This window comes from Falco punctatus, assembly GCF_963210335.1.
Source record: "Falco punctatus genome assembly, chromosome: 4".
NCBI lineage: Eukaryota > Metazoa > Chordata > Aves > Falconiformes > Falconidae > Falco > Falco punctatus.
The window spans coordinates 36,358,055-36,375,944 of record NC_137583.1 but is presented as its reverse complement, the minus strand read 5'-3'; the positions used below and the strand labels follow the sequence as shown (position 1 = coordinate 36,375,944).

The 17,890-nt window shown below is 39.9% G+C and overlaps 1 protein-coding gene and 1 long non-coding RNA gene across 2 annotated transcripts in view; one reads left to right on the top strand and one right to left on the bottom strand.

Moving 5' to 3' along the window:
* Positions 1-17,890, top strand: part of LOC308062262 — a 249,541-nt gene that overhangs the window by 73,937 nt on the left and 157,714 nt on the right. The gene's annotated exons all lie outside the window — the stretch shown is intronic.
* The window catches only part of SHISA9 (shisa family member 9), a 196,749-nt gene continuing 188,219 nt past the window's right edge, over positions 9,361-17,890 (bottom strand). The window contains 1 exon segment of the mRNA XM_080383438.1: positions 9,361-16,346. Coding sequence (XP_080239564.1) covers positions 15,976-16,346 — 371 coding nt within the window. The 3' untranslated portion in view covers positions 9,361-15,975.

Below are 17,890 nucleotides of genomic sequence, written 5' to 3'. Positions count from 1 at the left end.
ACTAGTTTTTGCAAATGTTTCTGCCGCAGTCAAGGGTCTGATGTAGGCAGCAGCCCAGAACTCAAAACCAGCCCCCCCAAAAAAAAATTTGCAGAATTAACCCTCATAGGGTTACCCTCAGAGTGCAGAGTGCATGTGGGCAACTAAAAAACCCGAAACTAGATGTTTTAAACATACTACTGACATGTACTGTCATAACAGTGGTTACAGTGGTAATTATTAAGAACTTTCACACGTGTATTATGATCTTGGCTTAGGCAAATAGGAAGAGAAAAACTCTAGGACACCTTTTTTCATGCTGTCCTTTGTAGAGTGATAGCAACATTTCCTTAAATATGATTTAGGGCTGGTTTTAAATTACAGATGTAGCAGTGTATAAGGTTTTCTTATGTTTTTTCTGTTGCATCCTTCTAATCTTTCTCAGAAGAGTCTTTGCTTGGGTAGACAAGTCCACTCTCTGTGCTGTCAAAAGAATGGGAGGTTACACTTGAAGTTACTCAGTTATGGTTGGAATGTATCTTTTGTTTGTGGGATTTGTTTTTGTGTAATTTCTACATGCCAGAGCTGTAGGGTTTTGTGTTTGTGACATTGTTACAGTGTGGCTAATTTATTCTCAAATCCTGCTCTTTCTATAATTTTCTTTTTGTCTGGGAAAGCCCACTGATTTAACTAATGAATCTAGTACTGATTTCTGAACAGCTGCTAATAATAAGAAAATTGTCTCGATGGTTATTCTAGGGTCTGGAGAATGAGCATGCAAGCAAGTTGTTGGGTCTTTTTTTTTTTTTTTTTACTTTCCAGGATGTTTCGCTTCTTTGGAGAGCTCTCATGTCAAATTCCTTTTATCTGTAATTACAAAGCATTATGATTTCATCTTGGTGCCAAGGGACAGCAGATGACTGCAGGGAATACTGAAAGCCCATTTAATCTTAAGGCCAACTTTTGGTCACAGTGACATCATTGCCTAAATTCTCAGTGAATTTATCTGTTTGGAGCTTTAACCCTATGCCTGCTTCCCAGGACTAACTATAGTTTTCTATACGAACTCTACTGGGAGCAATCTTTTCTCTCTTAAATAGTATGGGCTAGGCTATTTGTCCCAGGGAACTGACAGAAAGGTGATTTCCCCCACCCCCCACCCCCTTTAAATAAACTGATACCACAAAAAAGGAGCTGATTTGTCCTAAATTATGTAGGAAGTCCATTTCAGAGCAGGAACTGAAACCTATGCTTTTTGGAAGCCCGATCTTCATGGTTCAAAACCTTTCCCCTTCCCTTCTGCACTTTTCTACTATTTCAAATGCTTTCATGGAATTCAGAGGCATGATTTATTCAGGTCATAGCTGTAAGCTGACTTGTAGAGGTCAATTCTTTCTTTCCTTGCCTCTGAGATCATATCATCAGTTTGGGATGTTATATTGCTGATCAGGATTCTGGCCTTTTAAAGACCATGGCTGGCTCCAAGTAGGGGTGTGAAATGAAGGAGCTACTGTCAGATGTATGAATGAAGTTGATATCGGTAATAATACATAAGTTAAAATAGTTTTTGCCTCAGGATTGTTTCCAGGCAGTCTGTAATGTGTCCGAATATATGTGCTTTTAGCTGCTCTGTCTAGGGATTTGCAATTGCAGTGTAACAGCACTGAATTTTAGAGAAACCTCAGATACCTTTATGTTACTAATTACAGCTTTCCTCTGCTAGTAATGAGTAAAAGAAATGTGAGAAAAAACTAAACTTTCCTGTCCCATCTTTGCTGTGGGCCTTAAAGAAAAAATAATAGAAGAGTTGTAATGGACTTTCAAAGATCATCTAGTCCATCTTTCTTCTTCAAGAAAGGTTCAACAATAACTAAATCATTCTTGACAGAATCAGTTCAATGTTTCTTTAAAACTATTTAGCAATGGAAACTCTACAGCCTCTGTATATCATTGCTTGTCATTCCATGCCATTCAAAAGGTTTTTCTTCAAATACTTGACTAAATCGTGCTTCCACCAACTAGAATTTTTTCCCTGTCTCCAGTGGCATATATTATTTTCCTCTTTTCAGCAACTCTTTTCATAGATGTAATCATGTCTCTCCATAGCTGTCTTTTCTGTAGAATAAAAGGAAGAAATACTCTCTAAAACCCAGTTTAATTTTATCTTGGGTTTTGCTGTCTTCCTTATCTTTGTAATTTCTATTAATCTGACCATTGCTGTTTCTCTTTTCTGGAGTTTATATATAAATTTCTGGATGCTATTTCCATTTAAACCTTACTCATATGAGTAGAAGGATTATGTGACATTAGAACTGAAACTTTTTGAGGAAAGTTTCCTAGTCCATCATTTCCTACCTTGTCTGTTTTTCACATCTTTACGTTAGTAGTGCTTTGTAAATGCTGTTGCTGATGTGCAGTGGTCTGAAATATCTTGGATAATCAAGACCATTTGAATTCCAGTCACGTCTTACAAGCACTTGCAGTCCAAAATCATTCCTTTCTGCAAGTGTACTCTGTAGTCTGTCCTCTAAGTCAGGATTGAAAATGTCATTGGTACTGAACCCCTGGAAAATCTTACTCAATGTAACATTTGCATTTCCTTGATATTGGGTTGACATCCATTTTACAGCAGTTCCATCTGGACAAGTTGTGAGGGAAAAGGTTTGGGGAGGGTTACAGAGGTGCTGGAGAGTTACATGCAGGATCTTCCCCTGTTATGTGATGATGCAGTCCTCTTCTGATCCCACTCAGAGTCTTTCCTTCTCTTTTCCCCTAATACTTGTGAAATGAGTTAGTGATTTTTTTTCCCTTTCCTGGCATCATTTACTTACTCTGTGAGATGAGCAAGAGACAATAGGAAAATTAGATCCCTCTCTTTACGTCTGAGGCCCCTTTCCTCTCCAGTGCTTTTATTCCCCTTGGCTTCACATTTGCACTATTCTCACAAATGCTGTGATCCAAATAGTGAAACTAAAGAATTGTTGTTGGAATCTCTGCCATCTTCTGTTACAATAATGCTAAAATCCATTGAGATAAATGATCAAAACTAGATCTTCTAAGTAGCGGCAGAAGGATCTCAGCCTTTTAGAGCACAGCGATGGCCTAGGAAGGAGAGGTCTGGCTGAATAGAATTAGAATCCTGGGTGCAATTACTGACTTTGCTGAGGTGTAAATTGAAGGAAGCCTTGAGTCTCATTCAGCATTAGGTTCTGTCTGCTAGGTAATTCCACTTCAAATATAAGATCTTTGGAGAAGGGTCTGTATTTCTAAAATATACACAGTGCAAACAGCTTCATACTGCCACCTACATCATGATTTATTATCAGTACTGTCTATATTGTGTCTTCTTAAAATAAATAAAAAATAAATCCTCTGTGTTTGTTAAATATCAACAGACCAGTGTCAATACCAGTGTTTAGGTATGTCACTCATTACTTGCATTGCCAGTGGTATAAGCACAGAAGCTGAAGATTCAGAGAATAACCCAGGTTGGAGGGGACATTGAAAGGTCATTTGGTCCAACCTTTTATGGGAAAGGGAGCCTAGATGGGATTACGTAGCACCCTGCCCATTCACATCTTGAAAATGTATGCGGTAGGGATGCTACCACGTCCCTAGGGAGGTTGTTCCGGTGATTGATTGTTCTCACTGGAAAATAATTTGTTACTTATATTGAAATGAAACATATCCCGGTGCAACTTGTGCCCAGCTGCCCCCTTGCCTTCTTCATGCGGCTCTTTGTGAGGAGAGAGCCTCCATCTTCTTTATAGCCATTTTTTAAGTAGTAGCATACTACCGTGAGGTCCCTCATGAGCCCTCCCTTCTCCAGGGAGAAGAGACCTAACTCTTTCAGTATTCTGTCTCCACTAGACTTGAACTGTTTTATTCTCTGTTCAGTGGCTTTTTTAAAAGAAGTTATAGAATTTATACATAATTTTTCTTTAATTGTCTGTTATGCAACATAAACAACTGTAGTTTTTTCATCGTTTTCCCCCACAATTTGTTTTATCTACACCTCTGTTTATTCATACTTTGTCATACATAGCCCTGTGTTTTGCAGATCTTCTGCTTGAGCTGTTATTCTGAAATTTGTGTGTCTATGCTATTGTTCCTACCAATAGTACATAACTGTGTATATGATACCATGCAGTGTAGCCATCCTGTTTATTTCATACCACTGTGCTGTATGTTCAACACTTTTTCAGTCTTGTTTTGCTTTCCTTTTTTAAGCTGACAGAAGTTACCTGTAAATGTAATACTTTTCCTTACTGACTTAGACAATGGAATACAAACCTATTTTGATATTTTAAATTAAAGTTTTGAAGAATGTTGCTTGATTTCTCTTTGTGATTTAGGCTAATTTATCCCACATTTCCCAAATTTCTTATGAAAATGTGACACAAGCCAGAATCAGAAGTGTTGCCCAAAGTGTGTGCTACTTGCCACCTTTTTGATTGGAGACCTTACCACTAGAAATGAGCAGCTGACTTTTAAGATGTCACTGGCTGAATTCAGGACAGAAATCTGCACTTCTGACCAGGATGCTCAGGAGATATTTTCTGTGCTCACCAATGGAGTGCCAAAAGTGTCTTCCCTGCTACCACCTCAGTCAGTCCATAGTTTTGGAGGAGAAGTGCATAAACAGCTTTATGGCAATTCTTCCTCCTTTTGCTGAAAGAATGAGATGAAAACAGATGAGAGGAGAGGCTCCTTTCTCTATCACAGCTTCAAGCCTTACATACAGGAGTATGCTCATGGGGTTTTAGATTCTGTGTGCATGTGAAATAGTCTCCCAAGGAAAGCAGGTATGTCATACAACTTGAAAATAGTAGAAAACATGATATGGAATAGTATGGTAGGAGATAAGATGCTTTTTATTCCCATCTGTGCTTCAGGGGTTGAATTGGCAGCAAATTCAAAAACCTTTACTAGGCAACAGAAAAGATCAAGAAATATACTATATGCATAGCAGGGCTCTGGCAGGAGGCAGTGTATATCCTAACTGGATAATACAAACAGGTCTGGGGATTAATGTAGAGCATGTACATTCCAAATGTTTTTTTTTCCTGAGATCTCATTCTATGTCAGTTTTTGCACAGTCTTTGTGGACAGTGGGTTTTTGACCTCTAGTTAAAATGCCTTTGAATAGAGTTCTCCAGGAGAAGCCCCAACGCTCTATTATTTTTCTGGCACTCATTATTGTGTAACATATGGATGTGTCCCTCTGTGGAGGTTGTGTTGTCTGTCTCAGCTGCTATTCCACATTGATAAAAATACTGGTTCTCTTCTCACTTGTATATATTAACAGCTTGAGTGTAACTGAACATATATGCCACAGGTTCTGGAGACTTATGATCTCTAAGAGAGAAAAAATACCTCTGTTTGTTATGGTGTCTCTCATGTGGTTCCCTTGTGTAGCTGACAAAGGGGAAATTAGCAGATGGTGTAAAACTTCTGTAGCTATTAACAGGCAGCACTATCAATTCTATATATTTTTTCTTACTGCAGCTTTAGTCACCCCTTGAGTTTTTTAACCTTTCTCTTGATCTAGTGGACATTTTTGATAATCTGTCTTTTCCTCAGTTTTCTGTTTGTTGATGGGAATATGGCCATTCTGCTATTAACAAACAAAATCTACCAAGCAAACAGAAACAACCAATCAAACCCCAAAGCCAATGCACAGGAGAAAGAAATAAATAACATTACATTTTTATAAAGTAATGCCCTCTGTCTGCTTAAACATATTAATGCAAGTTTGCTTCTGTTAATGTTGGTAATAGGCTCTTTAGCTAGCATTCTGTAATGCTGACAGCATTCATGGGGGGTATTGTACCTGCACACGTCTTGCCTGGCTTTGTCTCTTTTTTTCCTCCTTCTTTTCTCATATATGTATGTATATCAGGTGCAGTATATGTTCCTCCCCCATTTTCAGATACGACGATAGAAAAGGGTTTTCAAAGCTAGTGATTAGCATAATATTTTACGAAGAGTGGCTATGCAGTTTTGTATCTCGTCTGTTTCTGAAACTGTGACCCATCCTAAAAGGTCACTGTTGAAGAGTGAATAAACGTAATAGAACATACTGGAAAGTAATTATTGGAAAGTCAACTTTCTCTTTCCCCAAAGTTGATTATATGCATTGGCTATATGTCAGCCTCTGTAGTACTTCTGTAAAGGTATTATCATACAGTGGTTATGGCTCCAAATGTATGTGTATTTTCTTCTTGTTATAAGAAGAAACATTTAAAATGGCAGAATAGCTTTTGTAGTGTATATAGGAGCTTTTAAAGAAGTAGTTGTATCTGTTACTAACCTGTCAAGAAAGCGCAACCCCAAAGATAACTGAACTGTGATTATCACTAAATTTGGGGGTGATAAAAGAGGCATCTTTGGAGAATGATATCTCACCTAATAAAATCATCAATTAATAGTAAAATAAATTGTACACAGTGAAGTAACAGCATAAGGGATACTAGTATTTAGTGTGATACTCATTTGGGTAGAAACATGAAAAATATCTTAATAGGTAAGCAGCCAAATACCAACTAAAAGTCAGAGAAGCTACAGAGTGTCTAAGGCAGGTGTTTCTAAGAAGCTAGACAGCAAATTCCAAGGGAATTGGAACAGGGCCTCAAAATTCAATACATTTTGTTGCTGTTTGTAGAAAGCCATGTTTTATACTTGCACTTCGACTTTATGCAGACTTCAGTACCCTAATGGCTGTAGTAGCTGTCTTTCACAAGGATTTTGAACACACACATTGAACCCAAGCAACAGCCTGAGAGTGGAGTCTTCCCTACTCATTACAAGCTGTGACGAAGTTAGAAGATACCAGGTAGATGAGATCCTGGCAGGATAATTGTATTTTGCTACAAGGCAATATTGCAGCCATTGCTTTGATGAACTCCAGTCTCAGCAGTGGCCAAGTCCAGGAGATCTGTGCAACTCCATGGTGTATCTGCTGCATTTCCTTTCCCATACCATTTAGTTGGTGTCAGATTGAAAAAAATCACTTGCAGTGGAGCCTACAAAAATTTGCATATCAAAGAGTGAAAGTGTGTTGTCAGTGGTCTTCTGCACACTGACAAGCCTGCCACTAACTCAGCAGTACAGGATCAGGGCCTTTGCTATCGGAGTCATGCTGTACTGTGTTGTGTCTTTTGCTGTATTCAACTGGGAGCCTTTGTTATGAGCACTCTTAGCCCTGTGATTTTAGATGCATCTCTTAGAACAGAAAAAAACCCAAACTCATAAATCACTGTTAGTAAAAGCCAGAACAGTTTGCTCTGCATAGACAGAGTCTTGTGTGTAATAGCATATACAAGCTGTCTCTGCCTTAATGGATCCTGTCAAGTTGCTCTCTATCATTCTTGGTATTATCATCCCCCAAACAGTAATGGTAAAATACATTACAGACTTAAAGGACACTTTTCATCCCTAAAGTTTAGACTGTCTCTTCCTTAGAATGTCACATTCTTTAGTATTTCATTTTCAAAAGCACTAAAGTAAATTAGGGATATAGATCTCATCTTCAAAAGTGATATAAGGCTCTTAAAAAGTAGTGAGGCAGTTAGGTGGATTTTCCAAATCACTCTTACCCTTTCATGGTGTTGCAAACACAAATGTTTTAGGGACTGAGGCTCCAAAGCTCAAGCGACTGATGTGGAAAATCTTGTGAAATGTGTGTGTGCATACACATGTGTACAGAGAGAGAGAAAGGGTTTTTTTGAGACTACTGCATTGGTATGGCAGCTGAGAGCCCAAGTGAAGTGCTGGGTGCAAGGGGATGCTCTGGAAGACTGCAGAAGTTCACTGGAGAACATCAGTCCTGAAAATACCATGCAGTTCTCCTGACCTCTTCAAATGTGTGGTGGAAAGCAGCCACTGAACCATGGCATATGGCAAAGCCAGTATTGATGCCACAGTAGTCCAGTCTATCTTTGTCTTTCAATTGCATGACTTTTTTTCATTCTTAGTCTATGAGGGAGTCAACAGGATGTCTCTGTGCTCAGTGCTGTCTCCTGCAGAGCGGGTACGAAAAATCCCTACTAAAGTATAACATGGCCTTGAAAAGAAACAGAAAAGTAGGCATCATCGAGTTCTCTCCTTACTCCTGTACAGACAAAGCAAAACCTAGTTTCTTTTCACCTATGGCAGGGAAAAAGAGTGCAATTATGATATTTTTGCAATGTTTCTGTCACTTAAAGAAATAGTAAGTAGCAGGCAAAGTGCTCTTTCTCTTGGGGACCAATTACTTCAGGGAATTATATGCACTAACGTTGGCAAAAGTCTCTCAAATAATAACTACTGTGATCAAAATGTTAGTGTAAGGCCGAATACCAGAGAGTGAAAAGAAGGCCAACAGCTGCATGTGGTAAAAAGAAGAATGTGCTTCTGCTCAGGGAGTATTAGTGGCTCCACTGACACACCTGCTGCTTGGTAGGACTTGTTTCCTTTACAAAATAACCCTGCCAATGACCACTGAAAAGGCTTGTGATTATTTCCATTTTTCAGTTCTGGTCTGTAGCTGAACCTCAGACTGAGCAGCAGCACTGCCTGACATTCTCTCTTGATTTGAAATCATCACTGTTGATAGCCTATTGTACTCCCAGCCTTATTTATTGTGAAATGCTTGGTGTGCAGGTTCAGAAGGCAGTTGTCAGTGCAACATCAACCTCTATCAGTAAGCAATGATGCCTCTTAAAATTTCAAAACAGGTGAAGTTGCTAAGTGAAGGAAGGTAGTGTTGACTTAAACAGCCAAGGTGCAACTGTGTGTGTAACAGTGTGAGTGTATTGTTAAAGCCCTGGACAGACATAAAAGAAGGATTCTACCTTTACAAAACAAACAAACAAACTAAAAAAACAACAACAAAAAAAACCACCAAAAAACCCCACACCAACAGGAAAAAAAACCAAAAACAAAACCCCAAGGCATTTTGCAAAATGATTTTGTTTTGGGATGCAAAATTGCCCTCACGTTACCTGAAGAGGAAGGTGCGAAGAGCCTCTTCATGCATCCATAAAGTACCAGACTTACTATAGCGTTGCTTTGTGCGCTTAGGTACAAGTAGCATCTCATTCTTTTATGTGAAACCAGAGCAGTGGTGATATATTTGGGTTCTAGACTTAGCCTCAGATAAGCATGAATTCATAACTTCTGCTTCCCAGAAAGGGACCACAGGCTCTGAAGGTGATAAATGAAACTGAAGAGAACACCTTGCTTTTGAAGCAAAGCTCTTATCTCACTAGAATTATAGCCTTATAGAATCATTCAGGTTGGAAAAGACCTTTGAGATCATCAAGTCCAACCATTAACCCAGGTGTGCCAAGTCCATTGCTAAACCATGTCCCTAAACCCAGGTGTGCCAAGTCCATTGCTAAACCATGTCCCTAAGCACCACATCTACGAGTTTTTTAAATGCATCCAGGGATGGTGATTCCACCACCTCCTTGGGCAGCCTGTTCCAATGCTTCACCACCCTTTCGGTGAAGACATTTTTCGTAATATCCAACCCAATTCTCCCCTGGCCCAGCTTGAGGCCATTTCCTCTTGTCCTGTTGCTTGTTATTGGGGAGAAGAGACCAACCCCCATCTGCCTACACCCTCCTTTCAAGTAGCTGTAGAGAGCGAGAAGGTCCCCCTGAGTCTCATCCAGACTGAACCCCCTCAGTTCCCTCAGCCTCTCCTCACAGGACTTGTGCCCCAGTCCCTTCCCCAGCCCCCTGCCCGGCTCTGGACACGCTCCAGCCCCTCTACATCCCTCCTGACATGAAGGGCCCGAAACTGAACACAGGATTTGAGGTGCGGCCTCACCAATGCCAAGTACAGAGGGACGGCCACTGCCCTGGTCCTGCTGGCCACACTGATTCGGATATGAGCCAGGATGCTGTTGGCCTTCTTGGCCACCTGGGCACACTGCTGGTTCATGTTCAGCCAGCTGCGGACCAGCACCTCCAGGCCCTTTCCTACCGGGCAGCTTCCCAGCCACTCTGCCCCAGCCTGTGGCACTGCGTGGGGCTGGTGTGACCCACGGACAGGAGCCGGCACAAAGAAGAACCGTCCTGGGGTGAGGAGGGCCTATCCAACAAGCCCTGGCCTGTTCGGGCATTGTTTGTTTGGCAGATTCTGACATAGGTAGAATCCCTCAAACTAGGGTCAGGATTGATTTTCTTCCACTGTCATAAAGTAATTTGTTGTCACTGGTGACAAATATGCCTGTCTGATGTTTTCCTAACCTGGCAGGGCCAGCGCAGCTGAACGCAGGGTGTCAGATTCTTCATGGTGCATTTTCTGCAGAAGTGTTTACTAGGTCCAATCAGCTGCATTTGTCTGACAGCAGCTTTTGTGCAGATAGATACAGGATATAACCAGTGTGCTAATTTGGTCCTGACTTTCATTAATGCAGCTGGATAGTGAGGAAAAGCCTGGGTTACCACTCATGTTCCAGATTCAGTTGGCAGACATGAGAACACATCTTACTTGCTGAGCAAATTTGAGTCTGGAAATCTCTAAAGCATGGAGCATGAATTCCAAGAATTGTTTTTTCCAGCCACTTTTCAAATTAAAGCTGTATGTTGGTGTTTACATTGAAAGTTTTCCCCTGGGGTTTTAGCTGTAATAGCATTTGCTGGCTCTTTTTTTCCCATCTGTAGGCTGAGATTAATGTGCTATTATGTCACATTTTTCAAATGAATTGATTTAGTAGTTTAGCATAAAACATTGAATTTTATCTTCCCTCATTAGTCACACTCATCTGCCATTGCCCTCCTAAACATGGTCCTACGCAATGTATACCAGGAGAGCCAGCTGGGCTGATTGTGCAGTTTGCTAGAGCAGAGCATGAGTGCTACAAGAGGTGCACTCTGTGAGTAATAACCCAAGCTGCCAAAGACAAATTCACATTGTACGGTCTCTTTCTTCATCTCTTCTAATGTCACCCTTTGACATTAAGCCTGTTGTTGAGAAAACACTGCTCACGTCTTGGGCAAACATTAAAGATAAGCTTGAGTTTGAATCCTAAGCTGTCAGGATAGACTTCTGCACTCTTCCATAGGCAGCCTAGTGGGAACTGCAGAATATGGCACAAAGGATCATCTTGTACATCTCTTCAGGTGGGTGGCCGCTGAACAGAGTGGTCAGAATCTGATAGGAATGTAATGTAAATATAATGCATATCTTGTAAACCAAGACAGTGTCATGACTCCAGGTGACTTGGAATAATGCCATTATACACTACATCTTCTGCCAAAGTACCGGCAAATCGATAATTTTATCTACAATTAGAAGACCTCGCATTTTGTTCTCCTAAACCAGTCTCATTTCTAGAGGATTAGTTACCCCGAATTTTCTGATAGTTTTTGATATTTAATACAGTCAACAGCATTAATAATAGTTTTAACCCTTTAGGATTTTGTTATTGGACTAATACAGGTTTTTAATTATTTTTTTTTTAATTGGGATTTTAATGTACTGTCAAAGCTATTTCTTACTGACCATGTAATGGTATTTTAGAAACAATACATAGAGCAAACTGCCATTTAACTTGAAGAGGACTTTCATTCAGTCCTTTTTGGCTAAACCCAGCTTTCATGCCCAAGTTAGCATGTCATCTGTACTACTATATAGGTATTATATTAATGTTGAAATAAATGACAAAAGTTATCTGAAGTCATATATAATCATAGACACAATAATTTGACTTTCCCACTCATTAAAAAAATGCTTATTTTTTAGTAATCTCATACTCATCCTATTTTCACATTTTCAGCACTGAGTGATATATGAGATGATATAATCTAATACAATAATACTTCCTGTCATGAGTGTTTTTAGCAAAATAAAATTGTCTGTGCCAAATAGGAAGCAGATATAATTACAGTAAAGACCATATTTGTCACTGAAAGTCCTTTGTGTATTCAACTATAGAGACCAGGATTAAATAAAGTGCACAGGATTGTGTGCAAAAAGGATTTGTGGACTAGTTATTTTATTTAGTACCCAAAATTCAATAACCATTCTATAAGAACAGAGCAAAGCATGAATCTTTTCCCAGATCTATTAAAATCTGAAGTCTGAGTCCTGGAGACACTTTGTAGGTAGTGTGGAATGTCATGAGACTTGATTCTCTATTTATGTAGGTAACCATGTCTTCAGTTTGTGTAAGCTGAGGATCATGCTCAAAAGGTGTAGTCATGAGAACAGATGTTTCCAGGGTAAAGAGGTCTAAACCAGATGATCTTTAAGCTTTTAAACTCCATAGCTCCATATATGGAACATGTTCATTTCTTGGTAAGACATGTTTTTTTTTTGTAGTGCAGTGCATCTGTGTTAATATCAAAAAGCGTTATGGAGGAAGTACTTACGGAAACCCAGCAGAGTTCTTGTTCATGGTGACAAAAGGATCAGGCTAGCACAAGAGAACAAAACATGCAGAGACACAAAATCAGATGCAGGGGGTTTTTTTGGAGAGGTTTTTTTTCCACATATCTGGAAGAACAAAAGCCTATGCAGAGGCACTTCTACTAGTGAAGCAGTGGTCCTTTTTGCCATCCATGATTCCAATCAGGGATTTGCTGGTGAAACAACATGTGAGTTAGATGGGTTGGTAGTGGAGCTGTAGGAGTGAGTTGTGTCTGCTGTAGGTTAGACCTGTATTCCACTGGGCTCTCCAGGCTTCCCTACGGGTCACAGAGTTTCCTAGAATTTTTGTGGTGTTGTGGCTGCAATCCATATGTCTCTCCTGAGCACCCTGGCAGAATGAGGTTGTTTCTGTAGTTGTGCCTGAGACAGGGAAATGGTCCTGTAACCAAAATGGGACTTTTATGGACTATTTCATGGCACCCATAAAGGCATATAATGAAAATGAGACTTCTCTACTGTTTAAAATAGCTAACAGTAGTCACTTCTGAATTGATTTTTTCCCTCTGATAATGTGTCATGACTTCCTAGGAATCATAAATTGCCTAAAGAATTTGCACCAGGTCATGCACTAAAGTTCATTCTGAAGTTAGGTGTCCTGATTCTTCGTTTCTTCTTCTGAAATTCATCCAGCATCATTGCCGCAAAGAGAAGAAGCTACCCAAACACTCTCCTTTTCTGACATTTTGTTCTCTATCAGGGTTATGAGCCATTACAAGTACTAAAAGCCTGTAAAGGACTTTCTGTTCCAGCAGATTTGGTACACAGATGTTGTGTACAGGTTTTTCTGTAATGAACATATAAAAACTTTGAAGCGATATACACCAGTGTTTCATCTGTTCTTACTGGGTAGTTCCAATCCTGGGTTGTGGCTGAAGCTTATTGCAAGACTCTCATGCATTCATGAGGACCAGGATCCGGCCCTGTGCATGCTTACCTTTTTCTCTTCCTCAAAATAGTAGTTAACTAATCAAGAGGCAAAAGCTGTGTGTGGTGCTTGGACAATTACAGGGTACATGGAGATTTGCAGGGCTTGCATACCTTGTGTGTATTATGTTACGTTACGTGTAACAGGCATTGCACATATGTAACGTACACAACATGCCGCAACTTTCCAAAGAACCTTTTGTTCAAATAACTACCAATGGCAGACTCAAATCATCATTTGTGCTTAGATGGATCCCACTGGCTCCAGTGAGAGGCTCCAGAAGCCGTCAATACTCAAAAATTGGCCCAATGATACAAGTTCAGGAATGAGCCAGCAAGTTGGATTCACATAGAATCAGTTTTATTGCCAGGTAAGAAATTCATATTAATATAGTGAATACATATGTTTACAAATAAACATTCTTAAAAAACAAACAAACATTTTATTGTAGGAAGTATTATTGGTATCATAAACTCTGTAGTTAACAAGTATTAACACGGGTTTACTTACAGAACATACAGTTACTAAAATATTTCCACATAAAATATGCTCAAGTTACACGAAACCTGTGTGAATTAGAGTGCAGCTTTAATGTGTATCTAAAGCATATGGATCAACAGCAACATTCCATAAAGGGTCAAATTAAGTCAGCCAGTTGTGAAGGCAATAAAGATTAAAGGAATAAAAGTACGATAGTGGAGAATCTGGGTTGTGTGCAAAGTGTTTGTCCCATGGGCTTTGTCCACTTCTGATAGTCTTAAAACATATGATCATACAATTTAGCAGCACGCTTATGGAGAGATGCCGGTGCTCTCAGGATGCAAATTAATCTCAATATAGCTTAAAAAATGGTCTCTCCATTTAACCACATTTCAAATTCTCAGCCCTTGCATCCTTGACTAAGAAGAAGCACTGCCAGTCAGTTGAGTACAGTAAGATATGCCACTTCCAATTCTTCTTACAACATACCAGTTCTCACTCCTCCTTGCATACTCCTCCAAAACTAATCTCCAGAAGAATTGACAGCTGGTGAGAACGCAACCGTAGTAAGATAGCTAGTTAGGATTTAGTCAAATGACTTGTTCTGGGGGAAGGGCAAGAATTCAAGTGAAAGACTGAGTGCATTGCCTGCAATCAGGCTGTTGCAGCACCGCCATCCCATCTCAACTGTTTTATCTCTTTGTGGACGTGCCGAAGCCTTTACAGGCCCAGGACTGCGAGTCTACTACCAGTGCCCTATTCAAGAGTGCTTTTACTCATATGAACAAGGCAACCTGCTCATCAGAACCACAGTCAAGACCAGGAGTCCAATTGTTTGTTTAGTTTAAACCCAGATCTCTTTGACGTTTGAGGCTAGTTCATTAACCTCTTCCACCAAATAGTCCACCAAGAGGGAACGCCACTATAGAAAGCCAAACGAGAGAGACAATATACCATATAACATTTAGTTGAACTACAAAGAACTACCATGGCTAAAAGCAAATACAAAATGAGAGACTAGAGGAAAAATTTTAAATTGGAAAAATGGAGGGGCTAACTAAAGAGTCTTGACTGTGCAACTGTTGCATGGAGATGTAGTCCATTTTCCCTTTGGGACAAACAGAGGAGGCTGAGCAGGGCAGAACCCTTGTCATCCTTAGTGAAACAGGAGGAAATAGCTTAAAGGAATGGAGGGTCACTTTGAGAAACAAGACTGTCATTGAACAATAGTAATACAGTAAAGGCACCACCCACGCTTAATTTCAGTCTGAAGCAGTTGAAGATAGGCAAAACATTTAGGTGAAGAAAAAGTCCTGACAGTCTGCAAAGTGAGAATTGTTACCATCTGCCTGAAAACAGGAGGACTGAGAGGGAATATTCTGATGCCCTTATTCCCCCAGCAGCTTTCTGTGTCATATGATATGTCTCTTCTTATATTGGAGGTTCCCAGAAATTTTAAATCAAGTGAAGTAAACTGAAATAAAATCTTCTGTTTGTTATCATCCTGCAGAATTCTCTATTAGCCAGAAAGGTCCCATATGCTCTTAATCATAACAGTCTTCATAAATTCCTTGTAAAAGAGTCTTTTCCCTTATTGTATATATATTTTTTGCGCTTTCTATAGGATGGGTGTGAAAGTACAATAATAGCTGTTACGGGTTGTACCAAGGTGTTTGCTCTTGGCTTTTCACAGGTCTAATGATTATTAATAGGTTTTATACAAAATTCCTCTCTGAAATAATATATTACAGTATATTGTTCTCTCTTTCTTCCTCTGTCTCAAGGCAGGAACATAGTGTAACTGTTTAAGCAGACATAAAGTTTCTCTAGATTGTGCTACTTCTCATCATGGATTTTAGTTTCAAGTAAAAAAATTTAGTCACAAGGGTTTGTGTTCCATTGTGAAATACAAATGGAGTTTATAATTCAACCTTCAGTGTGTATTGCTGAATGGTATTAACCCACTCTTCGGCCTACGGTTGGCTGGATACCAAGAGTGTCCAGGTGGAAGTTCCTTCCTTCCGTTTCCTTTTTTTTTTATTATTTTCTATTTTTTAATTTATTTTTTTGCCTTTCAGTTGAGTGTTTGTGGTGTGTGTGTGTATTTGCGTGTGGTTTTTAAAGAATTTCATTTAAAAAAAAAAAAGAAAAAAGAAAGGACGACAAACTCAAACAGTTACTTCTGTCTTGCTGTTAGTTATGAAGTATGGCTGTGGGCCCAGATAATGCTGGCTCCGAGTTGTCAGCGGGTCGCTTAACGTTGGGTTTGCCATACCATGCTTCCCTTTGTTTGTGTACGCTTGCCGTCTAAGAGACTGGTCATTGGGATCCCAGGTCTTGTAGTGGGAATTGTAACCTAATGGGTGTGTGTGGATCTTTGCCATTTTGGATTTCTGCCCGTTCTGTTTGGTTAGGCCACTGTCGATGGTGTAAGCTCTGTCTTCATCTAGGCGCACTGGATGGAGTGGCAGGCTCCCCTTGGCAGCGAGTTCTGCAAGATGTCGGCGTTTGGTGTAGAAGTCATCATTGACTTTGTCAGCTATTTGAATTTAAAAGGGGGAGGGACAAAAAAAATCAGTTGGACACAAGAAAACATTATGCCATTTACAGTACAACATGCACAGTTACATCTGTGGACTAGATACAGTTACAGGTACATCAGCAGGAGAAATCTGTGCCACCTCCCACCCCTTATTTTCACTCTGTAGTGGTTTTGGATGTCATTATGCTGGGCTTTCAAGATATGCAGACAAAACCCTATTGCCCTTTAACAAAAAGCTGTCTCTGCCCCAAATCACTCAGGCCATGCTGGTATTTACATTATGGGGACAGTTCCTATGAATGCTCATCTCACATAGCATGGGAAGTTTAGGAAGTGGTCAGAAGTGTACAGACTTTCTTGGAAATGTTGGGCCATCTTGGGCTGCCCTGCTGTATGACAGTACATCCCTTTAAATGCAGTGTCTCATGCAGGTGTTTAACAAAGCCAGTTGTAAGGTCCAGTGGTGTATGAGGTGGACCCATTTCTGTTAAATAATGCCCTAGGGCAAAAGGAAGAATGGGATCTGTTCTTCTAAATGGCTGGAAGTTCACTAATGCTTTATAGGTCTGAAAATACCTTGGGTTGCTGAAGGCTAGGTATTTACCCTGTAATTTTACAGACAATGAAAATCCTCAGTTTTCTGACGTTGTTTTCTGAGGCCAGTGCCACTAAGAAATACAGTAATAGCCCTGCCAACAAATACTGCATTGCAGTTCTCAAATTAGGATTTTGCCCTCTGTGATTTCCTAGTCATGTGTCTTCCAATGCATGCTTTTGCTCAAGTTTGTGGTTATTGCTGGCATTTATATGGCCTTGCTTAAAAGTGTGAACCATGCTTAAGGAGCTAACAGCATTCTGCAGCAGTCCAGCAACTCATCTCGATTTTGAGACCGAGTATCAGACTTTTAAGGGGAGCTTAACTGAATTTAATTTTTTAAGGTCTTGCCTTTTATTTAAAGAGGGTTTATTTAACCCCTTTAGAAATCTGGATCTTGATTTAAGATAGTGCCAAGTACGTAGATCAACTAACACAGTGGTGTGTTAATCAGTGGTGGTGGGCTTTGAGTGTATGATTGTGTCAGCCTGGATTTAACTTTTGCAGTGCCTTGGCTAGATCCATCCATTTTTCTTGAAGCTATGCCATGTAAGGCTTCTCTGCAGAAGTCTTGTACATGTAGCTGTCTGTGCAGCTCAGCGCCTCTTGCCTTCATGATGAGTAGGCTTTTAATACCCTGCACTATTTTTATTTTCCCTCTTTTTCTCCCCAGTACTGCTAGGAGGCTTTTGTTGCACTCTGAATTTTCCCCTTCTCTCTGGTTCTCAATTGGATCTTTATGCAAGGCAGTGAAATTGCCATGAGCACCACATTAATCTTCAAGATCAGGCTTCAGTTCTGCATTCCCATTGTCCTGGTCCCTCAACAGGGACAAATATTACCAAAAGCAGTTACTGTTTATCATCTCATGACATTTTTTGCATAATAACCGTGCGACTGGACTTTGCTCGTAAATCCTTAATTTTGTCATTGAAGAGGTATTTCC